General features: G+C 42.9%; 1 protein-coding gene across 12 annotated transcripts in view; it reads left to right on the forward strand.

Moving 5' to 3' along the window:
• Positions 1–18,570, forward strand: part of LOC125898059 (RNA-binding protein Musashi homolog 2) — a 302,500-nt gene that overhangs the window by 167,656 nt on the left and 116,274 nt on the right. For all 12 annotated transcript variants that reach the window (XM_049591666.1, XM_049591667.1, XM_049591665.1 and 9 more), the window contains one exon: positions 4,098–4,146. In XM_049591666.1, coding sequence (XP_049447623.1) covers positions 4,098–4,146 — 49 coding nt within the window. The remainder of the gene's footprint in view (positions 1–4,097; positions 4,147–18,570) is intronic.

Genomic DNA, 18,570 nt, shown 5'->3' on the forward strand with positions numbered 1-18,570 from the left:
TAGCGCTATGATGTCATAAGCACAGGTTACTGATGTAAGCTACTGTTTAATTTGCCAGAATGTGTCACAGAGCCAAATGCCGGTTGAGCCTGTTTGTTAGCTCCAACACCAGACCGGACTATAGCAAACTATAGTTGGATATCAACCCAACTCTAATAGCATCAACAAATTAACTGATTATATTGAGCTACCGAACAGAACAAACTTGGCACAGAAATCTTAATGTCGTGTTCTGTTGTGTCCATTACATCTGGAATCATTTTACATGTTGATGAGTTTCATCTCAATTCTAAATCACAGAGTAGGCTTCACAGAATTGTTACCAATCAATCCCTGTCATACTATAAAAGTTGCATTTCAAGAAGACCTCCATTTCTTTGAGTGTTTAAGAGAACAGAATATTCTTCGCTGGCCATTTTGTCTACTGATGCGTGCTGTCACGACTCTTTTGGCTGTTTCAGTCTTACTGATATTAGATGACAGAAGTCAAATGGTATAAATTTCTGTCTCCCATGTAAATGATCACAGGCTGTCAGCCACACTTGTCAAATTAAACGTTTACCATAGTTGGTAAACATGCCAGTCCATCTTCTGCTCTGCAGCGGAGCTTTCACACTGTCAGACATGGAGACATTTATAAACTGTTTCTGGTGTTAGGAGCAGAATTCCAGGGAAAAGAAAAAAGTTTTCTCACATTTATTTTCTCACAGTATAATTATCTGGCTAGGTACTTTGTGTAACAATGGCATTACTGTACTGCAGGAAAAAACAATCCAGAAGTTGCTCTGTGTTCTTCAAACTCAGGCAATGAAATCACAACCCACTCCACTACAAATTCCAGTTATCCCACTTCCTCTCACTTTAATGCGATTTTCATTATATCCCCTGGCATGAGACAAGAGGTTAGGTTACTTGACATTATAAATGTCGGTTTATAAAACTGTTGCTGCAGGTGATATTGGTTGACACCTGTTTATTTGTATACTACTTTTATATGTTTTTCCCACCATGCAATCATCACATAGCACATTTGTCAGAGAAACGGCAAACTTCATTGTTCTTGCTGCGTGTGTTGTTTTCACGTGTTCTGTCAGCAGAGGAAACAGTTTGGGAAAAGTAATGACTTTGCTAGTGGTTGTCCAGAAGTGCAAGCTATAGTATCACCACGGGAACGCTAGGGAATTTATACTCACCATTAACAGTTAATTTCTGTTTTTACTGTTAAACTTCACATAGACCGCCTGCTTACCTTTTCCTGCTGATTTGGGCTTTAGTAGGTGTTGCTTTAGTTTAATTGTGCATTCATGTTGTTAATGGTGGAATTTCTTCCAACTGTCCTGATGCAAACATTTTCTCTGCAACTCAGTGTAGCATTTTATAAACCCCACCCCTATGTTAGCATCCACCTGAAGGCACTGATTCTCCACCCACTTCAGGTGCTGACTTCTGTGTACTTTTGCAAGGAGTAGCAACACTGTCTGCAGTGGGTGACTGAAATGAAACCTCTTCTACTCCCCTTCTCCCTGCCATAGATCCATTTTTGTCTTTTTAGAAGGGTTAGAAGGATCTTTACAGGGAGATAGAAGGTGAACAGTATATGCCACAAGGCAGTGGTATACATCATCTGAAAGCAGGGAACCTTAGGATTTATTTCGCAGCTCAGCACTGTATGTCAAGTTTTTGTAAACATTGTGTTTTGGTTTGGCGCCCATTCATTCATTCATTCATTCATTCATCTTCTAACTGCTTCATCCTCTTGAGGGTCGCGGGGGGGCTGGAGCCTATCCCAGCTGACATCGGGCGAGAGGCAGGGTACACCCTGGACAGGTCGCCAGACTATCGCAGGGCTGACACATAGAGACAAACAACCATTCACACTCACATTCACACCTACGGACAATTTAGAGTCACCAATTAACCTAGTCCCCAATCTGCATGTCTTTGGACTGTGGGAGGAAGCCGGAGTGCCCGGAGAGAACCCACGCTGACACGGAGAGAACATGCAAACTCCGCACAGAAGGGCTCCCACGCCCGGGATTGAACCGGCAACCCTCTTGCTGTGAGGCGACAGTGCTAACCACCACACCACCGTGCCGCCCTGGCGCCCATTCAATCTTTTAAAATTTAGAGTGCATATGGGCTTAGAACATTATGATCGATGCATATGATGGCCATTTCCATGCTCAAGTATGTCTGACAAGTTGTTGCATCACTTGAGAATTAATACCATTAGTCAAAAATCCCTCCATAACACCACATTAAGACTCCAAGACCTTGATGAACACTGTAGAGAAATCCATGCTGGGATTTTGTATCTAATATTTTTGACATTTCTGTTCTGGAAACTGCTGAAAAACTCCCCTATTGTCAATATACCAAAGAAATCCTTACGTCCTCTGAATGCCCAATGTCTTTGGTTTGTGACTGTAAGGTTTCATGAGGCTGTGATTATCTTAGAGGTCACAAGAGGTCATTTTATACACTGATGTATGTTTATATAAAAAAGGTCCCACTGCAATGAAATGACTACTAAGGGGGCTTCAAAAAAATTAATAACATTCAGCTCACTGAACTCACAAGAGTCTCAGCTTTTCAGTTGTACCCAATTTGTGCAATTCCAAGACTGTTTAGGGACTCTGGTATGCAGAAATATTCAAATACACCATTTTTAGAATAGGCGAAAAAAACATATTTGTACTGCATGAGGAAAACAGCATGGTTTTTGCCCTAAAGTGCATGGAGCTAGCATGTTGGCATGGTTGACATGGTTGACATGGTTGATACCAATGCATGCCTTAGGTCTTCTACTTTCAGATGACGCCAGTGTTTTCACTCCAGCTTTAAACCAACCCACTGCAAACCTTGGGGACTGGAAGAGGTTAAATCTAAGTATACCTCGAATATATGCGACGAGCTATATTTGGCAATTTGTAAATATATTGGGGAGGTGCAAATAAAGTGCCTGTGAGCCGCATGTGGCCCGTGAGCCGTGCAGTGAGTAACGGGGCCCTACAAGCTGTGCCAACGTCTTGTGTGCCAAATGTGTGGCAAGAGGGTGGCATGAACAGTGTGCCAGCGCTAGTCTGCCTGGCTGCCAGGCACTTCTCTTTATCCAATCAGACAGTTCGGCTTGAGTGAGACCCCTATTCTTGTCTCTTCCCATCTCCTCCCGAAGCTTTGTCACCCTCCCGTGAAAAAAAAAAAAAAAAAAAAAACCCAGACGCATGCTTGTGCGCACAATCCCCCCACCCCCCCACCCCACCCCCTCCCACATAGCATCAAGCCTCCTCAGTACACCGTTACACTTTACCTAGAGACCATAACCAGAGAGTGAATGGTGCAGAGTGTTCCCTCTTTGTTTCTGTCTGCTGCTGCTGTCTTCCCCTCTGTTTTTTTTCCTTTTTGTTTTTTTTCCTCTCCCAAGACAAAATCACAGGCTAAATGAGCATGCCTCACTCTGTTTTTTAAGCATTTCTTCAGAGTTATAGAAAGCACAGTGTGTCTAGAGATCCGTTTTTCAGGGATGTGTGGAGAAAAAAAATGCTGTCTGTCTGTGTGTGGCTTTATTGGACATGATGAGGGATGATATTATGGTAGATGCTGCTGCCGCTGCGGCTGTGAGATGAGGGAAGGATCCCATTTGTCTAACGCTCGCTTAGTGTAATGTGTCTATCTGTCACTCTTCCCAAGACCGGACATTGGTGTTCATCAAAATAAACATTTTGTCCACACAGTTCTCGTTTTTCCCCACTGCTTGTCATTATTGCTAATTTTCTCTCCTATTGCTACTTTTAACTCCCATCTTTGGCACATCTAATGCAGACAATGAGTAAAAATCACTGCTAAAATACCTATATTATCAAAATTAGGTGCTACAGTCATAAAGGGAAACGGTAACCTGACGATAATCCTGTGACCACAGAGTGATTATGTAGGAGAGAGGTGCTTAGAAAGAAATAAGTGTAAAGCAGTGAGGATATATATTCTAAGAATAATTACAGTGAGAAGAATGAGATGTGATTCAATGGAGAGAAGGTGACGTGAGGTACTTGCTGAAAAGATTAAGCTAATGTCAGTGCTATTCTTATGTCTTCCAGGTTGATGATGCCATGCTTATGTTTGATAAGACTACTAACAGACATAGAGGTAAGTGCACAACGTCTGCTCTCCTTTCTCCCTTTTTTTAAAAATTTTTTTGCTCTGTCTTTCTGAAAGGTGAGAAAATAGTCATTTTATGTCCTTTCCCCATGAGATAACACAGAACAGTTCCAATCTTACATGATATTAGGTGTACCATCTGCTCAACAATGGGAGCGTGTCAAAGTAATCAATAAGCTGGTACGGTGTTTAGAATGTTTGAGCGTGTGTGTGTGTGTGTCTGTGATGATGCTGGTGTGAGTGTTTCAGAGAGGTGCTTAAAGGGTGTAAAGATTGCGAGATGGTGGGTGCTGTGCAGTCAGATAACAGCATCAGATAAGGCCCAGGAGAAGCACTGACTTTATCGCTATCTCTCATCGGCTCCTTATCTGGGATGAGGGGACGTTTCTCTCTCATACAGAGGACTTTCCAAAGACAGGTTTCCTCCTCTGCGCCACAATGCAGCGGCGTGTATTTTAGCCAAGCTGCATGCTCACAGGCCTGACTTAACCGCCATACAGGGCTGTCACTTATCCAGAACTCGGCGCGACGGCTGTTATTGGCTATGAATCCTCACATAGGTACGTTAAAGGAACTTTTAGGAGACAGACTGTCCCCAGCTGTGTATGTGTATATATATTTCGTGTGCGTGAGTAGTCGACAGGCACTGACAGGTATTTCCACGAGAGAAAGGAGCAGACACTTCTCTGTTTGTCACACCAGTCAGCTCACTTGTAGGCAGAGCTGGCACCGCACCGTCTCACTGAACTGGGCTGAGCGCTGTTTTGCCATATAGATGTAAACATTTGTTTGCTGTGAGCGACTCATTCCCTCAACCTGTATAAATGTTTAAGTGCAGTTGGCACAGATCGAAGGCTGTATTGTTTTTTGTGCAAACTCTCTGCCTTTTCCTACTGTATCCTGTGTGTGCACTGTGTGTGTGTGTGTGTGTGTGTATACGCTGTGGAGACGAACTCTTTGAGTCTGGTAAACAGTTTCTAAGTGTGGAACATGTGAACTGTAGTGGAAGTGATCTATGGCTTTGAGGGGATTTTGATCTGTAGTGACAGAACCCAGTGTGAGGTCTGCTTTGAGACGAAGGCTTTTTTCTCTCTCTCTCTTATTTCTCCCTCTCCTGTCTGCTGCACCGCCAGCCCCTCTGTGAAAGGGGATGGGCGCCACGCTCGGGGAGTGTGTTAGGCGTTTGCCTTTGGGCAGCAAAATGCCCTTCAAATGAAGACAATGATGGAGAAACAGCCTCCTTGGCAATTTTTCTGATGACAGTGGACGTATTTATATTGAGTGTGACACTGAGGCAGGAGGCAGGTGCAGTGCTTTCTGCTGTTGCTGTTTCTTCTAACTAGCATTTTGATATTTTGTTCCAGTTTGAATTTGAAACAGTGGATATTTGCTGCTTTCATCTTAAAAACACAACAGGTCCTCCAGATGAATTGCATAGAATATTACAGAGCCATAAGAAAAATTGAATAATTGATCAGTGCCATTGGTGTGATTGTGTAATATTAATGGCTCAGCTGCACCGTGACCACAAAGGAAAGGACATTGAATATATTATCAGTGAAACCAGTGCCTGGGCCCACCTTACCGCTGCCTACAGATCCTGAAATGGGCATCTGGCAGCCCGCAGTCCAAATCAATTCCCCACCTGTGTTCATTTTTATCTTACAGATTGATTCATGAAAAAATAATTCTGGATTTGTCTGCTGCACTGCAATAGATAAGAATAACACATTCTTTATTTAACATCCAAATGTTACACACTGCAGTTCTTCTAAAAACCACGGTGCCTGTTCCGTAGTTGCAAAGAACAGTTCACTTAGTGTCTGCAATGCTTTGCAAAGCACTGCAGGAAAGAACATATTTCTAACAACTAATTCCATTTTTCCCCTTTTTCTTGTTAATCTGGAATTCTGTCATAACTGCAACACAGCTGTAGTGTCCAGTTTACATTTGCATTACCATTTCAACCAAATTTTAAATCTGCTCTGAACCCAAACAAAAAACGTTAAACTATGGATTATTCGTTGACTACTTTTTGCATACAAAGCTTTTACACCAGGTCCAACACAAATATTCTTGTCCCGTGCATTCCACCGAAAATACAAGTTTCACAGTGTCACACAATCATCATTGTTTTTACGAAAGTATACCCACATTCAACTCTACACACTGGAGGGGGCTCGTTATTCTGAGTGTACTGAGTAGAAGTTACAGTGTGGTTGCATTTCCTGTGGGTGGCGTCATCTTATTGTAACAAGTATAAATGCTGAGCTTCATTGCACCGGTTTTCATCATTTATGGCTGGATTGAACGGAGTCCAGATTTGTTTATCATATGGGGGCTATGTGTTTGTGATACATACAGGCTTAATGGTCAGTTTATAATGGTCATCTTATAATACCAAGGCTCCAGGGGGCAGTGGATTCCTCAAGGAAAGACAGTGAGCTAATATGCTTCCATTGCTGGTATTGGCAACAACAACAACAGCAATAATTCTAATAATAATAATAATTGTTTTGATATTATTGCTAGATGGTCCTAGATGGTCAAGTTATATAACATACCTAGATGGTCAAGTTATATAACATACCTCTCACAACGACTAGGCTACATGTATTTCTGATACGTATAATGTCTGCAGCATAATGTCAGCTAATGCACGTGGAATTGACTGGGTATGACCTACGTTACCTTGACAGCAAAGAATGTCTACCCCTCTTTTGTCAGTTTTAATTTGTCTTAATAATCTTTATTTGGCACGGTGATGCAGTGCTTAGCGCTGTTGCCTAACAGCAAGAGGGTTCCTGGTTCGAACCCAGGGTGGGGTAGCCCTTCTGTGCGGAGTTTGCATGTCCTCCCCATGCCAGCGTGGGTTTTCTCCAGGTACTCCGGCTTCCTCCCACAGTCCAAAGACATGCAGGTTAGGTGACTCTAAATTGTCCTTTGGTGTGAATGTGAGCGTGAATGGTTGTCTGTCTCTATATGTTAGCCCTGCGATAGTCTGGCAACCTGTCCAGGTGCAGGGCAGAAAACGAAAGTTTTGAATTCAGTGTGGATAGGCTCATAGAGTTAGATGGGTTAAAAAAAAAATTAATTTCCATGCGGTTTATTCACACTGCTTTTTTGTGTTTGTTGTGAAAAGACATTTCGTGACTATATTTTTGCTGTCGCAAACTAAGAAGAAAGAAATGTCCTTGAGGTCAGTACGCATTTTTATATTTACATAAGCTTGTGATAGGTTAAATAATACTTTCTAGGAGCAAATTAAATACAATGTAGAGAAGAGTATATTATGGAGGTGTGTGCAAAGTAAAAAAGAAAGCAATGGGTATCTGAGGTAAAATTCTCAGCAGTTAAATGTGATCTCTTGTTAGGCCTGCTGTGGCACACAATGACTTCACATCACCTCATTTGAATGTTATCTCAGAGCCTTTTTATTTTTCCCATTAAGCTTTTTTTTAACATAGCGGCTGTATTGTGTATTACTATAATGCATTGTATTTTGTTTGGAAGAGTTTATTGTGTATGAGATGCATGATCGACACTTGATTGTAAGTGTGTTTTCTTTGGGGCTGTGGTGAATTGGATAGAGGACAAACGTCACACTCCACTAGTAGCAGCATTGTCCTTCAGACGGTCCCTGCGAGGCTGGCGAAACGACAGCCAGAGGAGACATTCTCTACCCTTCTCGTTTTCTCTGTACTCTTTTTTTTCCTACTCTCTATCTCGCCCAGTCATTCAGTCTTATCCTTTCTTCCTTTTCATTTACACAGTCTCACTATTTCTGTCCCCACACCATCTCCCCACCGCCCTGCCTGTCTTCACCATCTCTCCATTTCTCTCGTCTTTCTCTCTCTGTCTCTCCTGCTAGAGGACACTCGCTGTAAGCAAAGCTCCTCACAAAGGCGCACGCTGCACACCATCTCCTTGGCATTTAAAGGAGTAGAATACAGCCAATTGTGTTGGAAATTGAACTCTCTAAAGCCTCCCTTCCCTCTGCAGCAGTTCATTGTGGGTGAGTTCAGTGTCTTTGGTGAGCAGCTTGGGCTGTCCAGAGGTTGATGCCAGAGGGCGCCTATTGTTCCATGTTCTACTGCAGTGTCCCCATCACACCGCCTCCCTTCAAGGTTCCCTTCCTCTCCTGACACTTATTTTGTGACAGAAAAGAGAAAATCAGGAGTGTGCTTATTTGTATTTTTTTAGTTATTCTTTTAATACTGGGTGCTTTATTCAACAACACTAGGTCAAAACCTAGGGATTTAATTTTAAACACGGACTTTTAATTTGAAACCGCAAGTGGCCATCAGTCACCCGATTACGGACTTTCGTTTGCCTTGACATTAGCTTCCAGAACTGGCCCAGCCTATGGGTCCAATCAAAACCCCAGGTAAATACACGTTAAACAGTGAACAGTACACTTAGACACAGTCACACAGCAGAAGGGACCTGCTTCCTCTGGAGATGTAACCATTAATCGACTCGTTTTTTGCTCAACTTAACACAACCCTCCCCTCTTGAGCTCTGGTTGGGGATGTACGTCCTTATATGACTGGCGAAGCCATCAGCCACTATTGGAGCCAAGTTTTGCCAATAATGATAGTTTGTAAGATTACCTATAAATAAGAATACTAAGAGGAGGCTTTTGTCATTGTGTCTGCACCCATTCTGACATTTAAACATGTATGTACACTTCAGTTTTAGTGTCTTACTTCTGCCTTCTCCTCAAATGCTGGCGGCACCTGTTTCAACATTGTCACATGTAATAGTAAATAACGTTTAAATAATGTTAAAGCTTCTGTCATACAGACACGGCTGTATATATTAAACAAATTGATGAGGTGATCCTCGCTTTTCTCCATCCAAAATTAACATTTCACCTGCAGTTACTAGCTAGCTACTTCCACCATGCTGTTGATGTTAACATTACAGTGGTTATAGAAAATGAGCCGAGCAAAGTTGTTACTCATCTGATGATAGCAATGTGCTTTTCTACGCTGTGACAAGAGTGTGCTGATGAAGCATTAAGTTGTTAATTTCTAGTCATGTAGCGGCCGGCTAGTTAGCAAGCTAGCATGCTAATTCCACTGTACTTTCATGCTAAACTAGTTACAGACAATGAAGAATTCAGTAATACAAGACTGAGGACTGACAACGTCCACCGTTCTGTCAGTGCCTGTTCATTATGGAAGAGCAGCAGCCAGTGGGGAAACACCACCACTCATGTCATCAGTCACTCCAGCCAATGATGTAACTTCACTCACTCACTCACTCACTCTCTCAGTTTTGCGCCTATAGGGCTGACCTCACCTCTGCTGTCCAGCCAACAATGCAGGAGGTCCACTTTACAATGTGTGTGCTCAAAAACCCCGGCCACGTCCTGACACAAGGCCATGAACACATCAGTCATGGACCATACATACCAGTCGTCGTTCCCGTCGCCCTCAACACGACTCCACATGCCACCCCTGGATGACAGGACGAGCTCCACAGGTGGGAAATAAAAGCTTTTGGAATAGCCCTGAGTCAAAATCATTCTGTCATCTGTTGCCGTCCTGCACGCTGACAATTGATTTATGATCCAAAATGTGATTTTACTGTCAAACACAATTGGTAGTGCCAAGCAGAGTGCTTCTGAGGTGAGACAAATGGCATCTCTTAGAGGAGGGGATGGAGACTATGATGAAAGAGTGTCAGAATGGCAACCATCGTTACCCGCCAAAGAATCAGGGCTTAATTTGTAACTTAAAGGTACAGTAGATGATAGATGAATTCTTTGTCTTGCTACTTGCATCCTTCATTAAGTGCTACTCCGCCACACCATAATTAGCCCTCCTTCTCCACCACATTACCACTCTCTTCATCAACACATCTATCTGTAGCATAATTTCACACACATAATCCACACAGGAATTTTTCAAGAGGAAATGTAAAGTATAGATACACACTCCCTCTGATTTGATCATTCACAAGCGGCTTCTTGGCATCACGTGTCATCCACACAAATCCAAAAAAGATAAGTACATACAGTGCAAATTAGTGCATTGCAATCCCAAAGCTGAATTACACTCTTACGATTAGAAGTAGCTGATTAATTGGGTCAAAACTGTGTGCCACAGTGATTGTTTGATTCATGCTCTGCAAAAATCTGTACTGCTATAAATCAGTGTCATCCCTGCAGTTTCCATCAAGTATTTAGCTTCTAACAAGTTTTTAGCTAATTACTGTGAGTTAAAATATTGAAGGTGGCACCTATATCTATTTCGGGTGACACTTGCGTTCTCCTCCACCTTTTTAATTACACCATTAAGAAAGATGATGAAATCCCAGTGTAACTTTCTTTCATATTGTTTTACAATAGTTTGTAAGCAGACAGCACCCATTAGTGTAGCTTTATAATGACTGTGTGACTGATCGTAAGCCAAATTCCTTCTTTATTTGAATGATGCAAGTAATAGTAATGCGCAACAGTGTTGGGGACCGGGATAAAGAAGTGAAGGCTGAATTGTTTTAGTCACAAGGCTGCTTTGTGTGAGAGAGCCAAATGAGCGAGGCCCATATTAGAAGCCGTGTTCCTGGAGAAGAAGGGGATTCTTGGTTTTTTTGTGCGAGGACGGGGCCGAGGCTGTGTGAATTTGTGTATAGCCGTTTTTTTCCTATGGGCTTAAAGGGCTGGTTTTCTTCTTGGCAGACGAACAGAAGACTGCATTGTGTGTGTCTGTAATCTCTTTACCTGGATTGGCAGCAAAGCTAGCAAGTGCAGCTCCCAGTGTGGAATTGGCACTGAGGAGTCAATGTCACACTGAGCGAGCTGCCTTCCAAACAACCAAAAACTGGTTGTGTCTCTGTGAGACTGTGTGTGTGGATGATGGCGTGCAGCTTTTTTTTTTTTTTCAATCCATGTGTCTTTGTTCATTTCATAGATGAATTTTACAGCCCCTGTAAGCAATGCAAACAACATTCCCAAGCCTATGAATATGCACTCCAACTTTCTAACAATATCATATTATTATTTAGTGGTTGTGCTGTTTCGTGTGTTTGTCACAATTTTTAAAAAACTATAGAGCAAAAGTCTTTGCCCCAGGATACACAAGCTCATACAGCAACAAAGGCTTGAGAGGTATTAGGTGTCATTATACAGCAACTATTTGACATAAATTCCCCTCTCCTGCCTCGCTGGGTGAGAAGAAAAAAATAATTGGCCTCATTATCTTTCATCTCTTTGGCATATTACATTCATTATTTTATACAAAGACTGCCAGTATGAGTCCTGTAACCTGGGAAGCAGAGCTGCGCCTCCACAGGTTAACTGTTGCTCCCTGAAAAGCCCCGGTGTTTGACGTCACCACAATGCCTCATCAGCCACCGGTGCTAGGGATTGAACATGGCCGACTGAGCAGAGGATGTCTGTCTGCAAAGTGATTGCTGGCTCATTGACTGAGTAGGAGAGGAGGGGAGATGGGGGAGGAAAGGGAGCGGAGAAAGGGAACAAGTACAGTCGGGGAAGAAATGGGAAGGAGAAGAAGAGAATGGAAAGAAGGGGGACCGAGCACAAGAAAAAGCATGAAAAGTAGAATGACGGCATGGTGAGGGAGAGAAAGAGAAGGAAATAAAGAAAAAGGAGTGCCTCAGTGGGAAGCCTCCCCCTGCTGGCTCCTCTGGCTGGAAGCTGCTGCCGATGGCTTCAAAAGAGCGCCAGGCAGTCTAGGCCTCCGCTTCTAGCAATTAGAGATCACTCCAGCGGATGCCTCCTGGCCAGCCTGCAAATCCCTCAAAAATACCCTCTGATTACTACTGTAGGACACAGGCTGTTTACCAAATGGATCTAGCACTGCTGAGAGTGAGGTTTGATAATGCCTTCTTTTGTTCAGGCAAGAGAGGGAGCAGGGTCATTTGAGTTTTAAAGATGGCGCGACTTCAGAGATGAATTTCCACCAGCAGAAGAAAAGTTAACCAATTCTTTAATTTCTCATCCAAATAGCTCTGTAAGCAAATGGCCGGTGCTGTTTTTACAAGAGGATAAAAAACCTATTTGAGCAGAACTTCACCAGCACTTTTCCAAGGGCCAGCTCTTCTTTGATGGTTAATTTCCCCTCACTGCCAATCCCTTTTTAAACAACTGAATCCCCCATTGGTTCCACAGGAGCTGCAGTGTTTACAGATCTCAGCTCCTCTGTGCTCTGTGACTACTGTACAGCAGCACTGATGCAGAGTAAAACAATCCGCCTGACTTAACTGATTGACACAGCATTCACATCAAGTGGAATCAGATATTCCCGCACCTTTTTTTTTCTTGCATTGCTTCAGTTTTCCAATGTGAGCTGACATATTCCCTTATTGTATTCTCTCACCCTGACAGACCTGATATTAGCGATTAGTGTGAATGTCATTTAAATGGCAGAGCTAATCATACACTCTGGGTCTACCTCCACCTGAGGGCCCCCTCGCCTTGGCCTAATCACAGTGACAAAGGAAATGATATGTTTAGCCACTCTTAATAACTGCTCCAGCTCATCAGCTCTTAGACGAGCCAGCTTTGTGGCCAACCTGCGCCTCACTAGGGAGGCGTAGCGTGAAGCGGAGAGCCTGGCCTCTGGCCCTGCTTTTTTCCTCTTCAGGGTGTTTGTTGTGATCTGCATCCCGACATCAGTGACCCCGACAGACTCACCTCAAAATCAACACCAGCGTTACAGTCGTAGCTGTGCACATTCCTGCTAGTGTTGTGCGGTGAGCCCAATGCTTGACAGGTAGGTGATTAAACAGAAGAGAATCCTCCTCTTCTTGTCACCTGTCTGTTCTCTCCTGCCCCTGCTGACATCTGCCCCTCTACGAATGTTGCTGTAGTCGTGTGTGTTTTTAGGCTCTCGCGTGCCTCATAGACCGGACGGGTTTCGTTTTGAATTAGAGTCTGCTGTGCCGGCCCTGCATGGACACTGCAAGGGGAAGGAGGATGAAGGCAGGAGATTGTGGAAGAAAGCCTGGGGTTTTAATCTCTTCCCCATGTTTATCTCACCACCAGGAGACAAACCATGTGCCATTAAAAACATCAGCTACTCCCACTGGTTGGCTGCATGGCCGCACCTCTGAAGACGTTTGAAGGACAAAATGAAAGGGACAAAAAGAAAATGTGCAGAAAGGCACATTTGTGTATGATAGGCAGGGTCTGATTTGCGTGTGTGTATGCATTTGAAAGCCATATTGATTAGAATTTTTCTTGGATATGCAGTATACAGTATGTGAATGTAAAGTTTGTTATGCACATAGCGAGTCCGCACTGCATATTTGCAGTATCTATTCTCTCTTAAAAGCAGAGAAGAACTTATTTGAACAAAAATAAGCAAACATCTTTGGCCTCAGCTGCTGCCATGGGGAATCAGTCTCTTCAGGAAATGAAAATGCCAGCTTGGAATTGTCATCATATTGAGAGTTAGCCAACCTTTGACCTTGTAATACCCCCACAGCTTCTCTATTTGTGACCTGCTGGATGCTCTTAGAAAGTGAAACCATCAGGGAGGATCTACTGCTCACATCATCATTCTCAGAACACCTAATAGTGGATTTGCCAAGGTTAAACCTCCTGTGAGATTGCAGCCACCGTGACCTGGAATACTGAGTTTACATCCACTCACACACAAGTACGCACACATGCTCAGACACAATGCACACACATCGCTTGTGTGAGACACACATAGGTGCGTGAGTTTGTTTGAATGTACAGACAAGCTCACCTTAATCTGGATAATATGCAGCTGTTACAAAGTGTCAAAGTCAAGAGGTTTAACAATGACATAGGAAGAGGTTCATATAACTGCAGGAATATTGTTTTTGCAGCTAATGTGCATGAGAGTGTTACGGAGACAGACAGGGGAAGCTTCCCTCTGCATTGTCCCCTGTATTTTTACAGCCTGATTGGTGCCTACCCAGGCGTCTTACAGCTGAGCGCAGCACATGAGGGAATTATCTAAGTGTCTGCTGTGCAGCGTTAGTAAAATATGTCGCTTCTTGTCTTTGTCAGATTTTTAAAACATGCTGATCACAAGGACATGTTTTTGATAGCCTCCACGCCCACAGATGCACCGCAGAAACATCTGTGCTACACACAGTTTACACTTGGGAAGAGTAAATTTCAAGACTGGTTGCTACTGAATTTATAGATATGTTAAAGTGGTTGTGATGCAGTTTTTGTTGGAATATACTTCATTTAATAAGAGAAATATCCGTACTCTTGTTTAGGTGAAAAGTAAATTAAAAATGTAAAAACTGCAGTAAAAAAGTTGGCTTACAGTTTATAGATAGATTTACATCAGAATTTTCAACAGCTGTATAACATGAAACAGTTTTTGTTAACTGTTCCTGATGCTGATATACATAAATCATAATATGCCTACAATATATCTCTGCACTGTGCTCTGATGAATAGCCTCTGATTAATAGACTTTAAGAGACAAAGGAGATTAATTTACATTCATAGATGTCATTTAAACCCAGTCACAAAAAATCAATTATTCCTCCTGCTCCGTTTTAAGAAAACACAGTTGAGGCTGTTTTTTTCAGCGATATGTCTTTGAGTTTTAGTATGATAGCATCATACATGCATTGTTTTTTCAGGGACGCAGCTTCAACATAACTTCAATATAAGCTATCAAGTTCCGATTAAAGAGGACAACATAAAACTATCAAGTCTCAGCCCAACTGCTTTGAAGTTAGTGTTTTTACTGTCCGTCTAAGTGTAATGGTGGTCAGAAATACACCACCTCACAGGGCTGTATATCACAATCAGCTGCTGAGCCGCAGCAATCACTTCTCACAGAAAGATTGAATTAGATTACATCACCTCCAGTCCAGGCATCTAATCTTAGATTAAAAGGAACAATCAAAGAACAATCTCTGGTTTCTTTCACACTTTTTTTTAGATTCTTTGTGCTCTGAGGGTCAAACTGAGTGTCTTATGTCATTCTAAGGGTTTATAGTCTCACTACAGCCAGGGTTACTTCCTGTTTTCCCCTTAAAAATTTTTTCTCAAACAGAGAATGGCGGTGTTGTTGATGGTCATATATAGTCCATTGCAATGGCAACCAGATTGCCTTTCTGGCATATGTGTCAAGGTCAGCTTCATCAGCAAAGATAGCGATAGCATGGATATTAGCATGGATGTTGATAGCAGTCACTTAATATATACAATGTATGAGGTGAAGGATTTTTCTCCACCTCTGGAGACAAAGACCACAGTGAACTGAGGGTCATCAGACCATTTACACTTGAGCCAGCTGCTGAATTTGGAGAGACTTCCAATTTTCCACAAGCTCTCTTAGCTTTATTTAATAATAAAAAAAATGATTTACAACTCTTACATACCACGATCATGTAAACACAAGCAAAATATTCATCACAAAGGTACATTTTGCGATTTCAGTTTGAATCAGTATTGTTCATTGGCTCAGTGGGTGTGCTTTGTGCTGCTGCATTAGCTTACTGAAGAGGAGTGTCGCTGAGCAGCAGCTCTCACTCTGCGGGTGAATGCTCATCATAGAATATATAAAAAATAATGGATATTGCCACCGTGGTGTCACCTATTGGTTTGTAGACTACCATTTTGAAGCCTTGAGTTTGCCGTTTTGGCTGACGCCATCTTGGATTTTTGGGTCCAGAAGTGACTATATTTGGACAGGTGGGTAGAGCTAATGGGGAGTGAGGGGTTGTCCTGATTCATATGCTTAGAAGACAGCCTGTCACTCAGGGTGACCAAGCCCTTAATTATGTATAATTGTAAAGTTCTGGTGTGGAGGATTCAGTGGCATCCAGCAGTTGTAGATCGCAACCAACTGGAATATCTCTCGAGGTATCAATTGCTGCTGTAAATTCGGTCATTTTAAAATGGGGGTATACAGCGATTGACTTACTTTTAGAGTCAGCCTCAAGTGGTCATTCAAGGAACTGCAGTTTTTGGCATTTCTACGTTGCATAATTTTTCATCTCTGGAGGTTGCCGCTTGGTGCTCATGAACAAGTTACTCAGAGTCATGGCTCAGTGTTGGTTTGTGCTCATGACATGACGTGCTAGCTCATGACAAGGTTTATCGGTTTGCTGCTCAGACGCAGAGGTATAACAGTACACCTGTGCAAGCTTGGAGATGACATATGGCCTGTTGCATCTATATACGTCATCTCCCCATTTTAGCAACAGTCTTCCCTTTTAAACGTTGAGCACAAAATTGTTATTTATCAAAAACTATTTTGCCATCACTGTGGCTAATCAACTTTGTCAGGAAATGACTCAGAAAATATGAATTATCATTAAAATGCCAAAATACACTGGAGTGGGGCTCTAACCAACTTGCCAGTCATCCCCCAGTTCAAAGCAATCCTCCTCCCGCCTCCACTCTATACTGGCATGCTGTCGTAGCGTTTGATGTTTGTTTGACCAACTTTTACCGTGTAGCCCCTACTGTACTTGCAGCTGATTGGCCTCCCACAGCCCTGCTGCTTTACCACTTAAACAGTTGTGGGAGGTTCTTTTTGAAGTGGAAGGGCTTTTTATACAGAAGCAGCCAAAACAATCATAGCACTGCAGGGTGCATCCTGGCACTGACTGGTATGTTGCCAGACAAGATAGACTAAAAAGAGCAATTTTGTTTGCCGTCATAAACAATGAAGCATGGGTAATAACCAAGGACTCAGAAGGGGCACATTGTGTCTGTCCCCATATTCACCAGCAGCCTTCAGGCTGCCTCATGTATTCGTAAAAACTAGGAACTTGACATCTCTGCAACTGACACACAAACACACTTAAACCATTATATGATGATGTATTCTGACAGACAATAAAGATGCATTTGAATATGGCGAGCTCCTTTACATCACAAGTGACAAGCAATGTTTTTATGCAACCCCATTACACAGCGGCTGTGATGACCTGTGATGGTCAGTTCTAAGTGTTTTGTATGTGTGTGTGTGTGTGTGTGTGTGTGTGTGTGTGTGTGTGTGTGTGTGAGACAGGGAGAGAGAGAGCCTCCACACTGTAATAAGGGTTGCCTAGCCAAGCGTAAGTGTCAGGGTGGAGATGCCTGGCTCATTAGGTACCATGGCAGGATAATGTATGAACAGAGCTCGTGAAGAGAGAGTGAGCAAGAGAGAAAGAGGGGAGCAGCCATTGTTCTTTCTCTTCTCTCTCCTTTCTGTCTCTCCCCACTGCCTCCTCCTCCTCCTCCTCCTCCTCTTCTTTCCCCGCTGCCAGTTTATTCTTTGTGTGTGTGCGCCTGGGGATATTTAGGCTCCCTGGTCACATTATGCCCTGTTTTTCGATGCAGAGCTGCCACTCCATGGGTTTATACCATTTATTCATAAATTAATTTATTTATTGGTTTATTAAATTTAATTCATTGCGTCTTGCATGATGCTTGTTTTGCGGCTCTGTTGCTCGATTGACAGGTTGCCAGTCATGGTAAGATTCCATATCCCATCGGCGTCATGCAGCAGCACGTTGCTAATTGAGTTGAATGCGTAGCTCGTCTCTCCTCAGTGAATCCATCTGTCGCCGTCTTGTCATCAGTTTGTTCGCACTTGACAGGTTCCAAGTCGGTCTTTCTGTGTTTAACTGTGCGCTTCTGTGTAGGTGTGCTGTGTTTTTATTTATGCAAGGGAGCGTGTGTCTGTGTGTTTGAGTGTGTGCCGGTGTGTGCATGCATGTGTGTGTAGTACAATGCGATATAAAACGGGTGGCTGCCTAGGGGCCCATTCCCTGTAATATGCCGCTTGCCCCACTGTAGAGTCCCACAGAGAACAGGCCCTCAGCCAGCCACCCTCTTTATATGACATTGGCTACTACACACATTTATACTGAAACAAACAGGCAAACAGCACATCTCTGTAGATACGCAGGGGCATAATGCATAACGATCTGCAATAAATCTGAATTTGTGAAATTACAGGGGTTAGGGCCGACACCTGACATCATTTGGCTTATTTTTTTGGCTAATGCAGTTCTCCCCAGCAAAACTGCACAGCTGTAAGAGACCCTTGACACGGCAGCCCATCAATAGTTCATGAGGTTACATAGTAATGCTTGTGGGATGATGATATGATTAATAAACCCTTTGCTCAGTTGCCTTTGTTTGCAATTTGCCTCCATGGAATTGGCTGTGTAATTGGAGAGAAAGGGTTACTATAAGGGGTGCAACAGTCTACAGAAGTCACGGTTCGGTTTGGTTTAGGAGTCATGGTTCGGTGCAGGTTCAGCACAGCGGGAAAAGGCAGAAAAGCGTTAGGATACATTTCTTGTGATTTATTTTGAAAAGGCATTAGTGCAAGTGTCAAAGACAGACAAAAACCTCCTGCTGGGGACTAAGACCTTTTCGTCCACAGGCAACATTGGTAAACTATTCTTATGATTAAAACAAGAAATATTTCAAACACTTCT

The sequence above is a fragment of the Epinephelus fuscoguttatus genome, linkage group LG12, assembly GCF_011397635.1.
Source record: "Epinephelus fuscoguttatus linkage group LG12, E.fuscoguttatus.final_Chr_v1".
In the NCBI taxonomy this organism is placed as follows: domain Eukaryota; kingdom Metazoa; phylum Chordata; class Actinopteri; order Perciformes; family Serranidae; genus Epinephelus; species Epinephelus fuscoguttatus.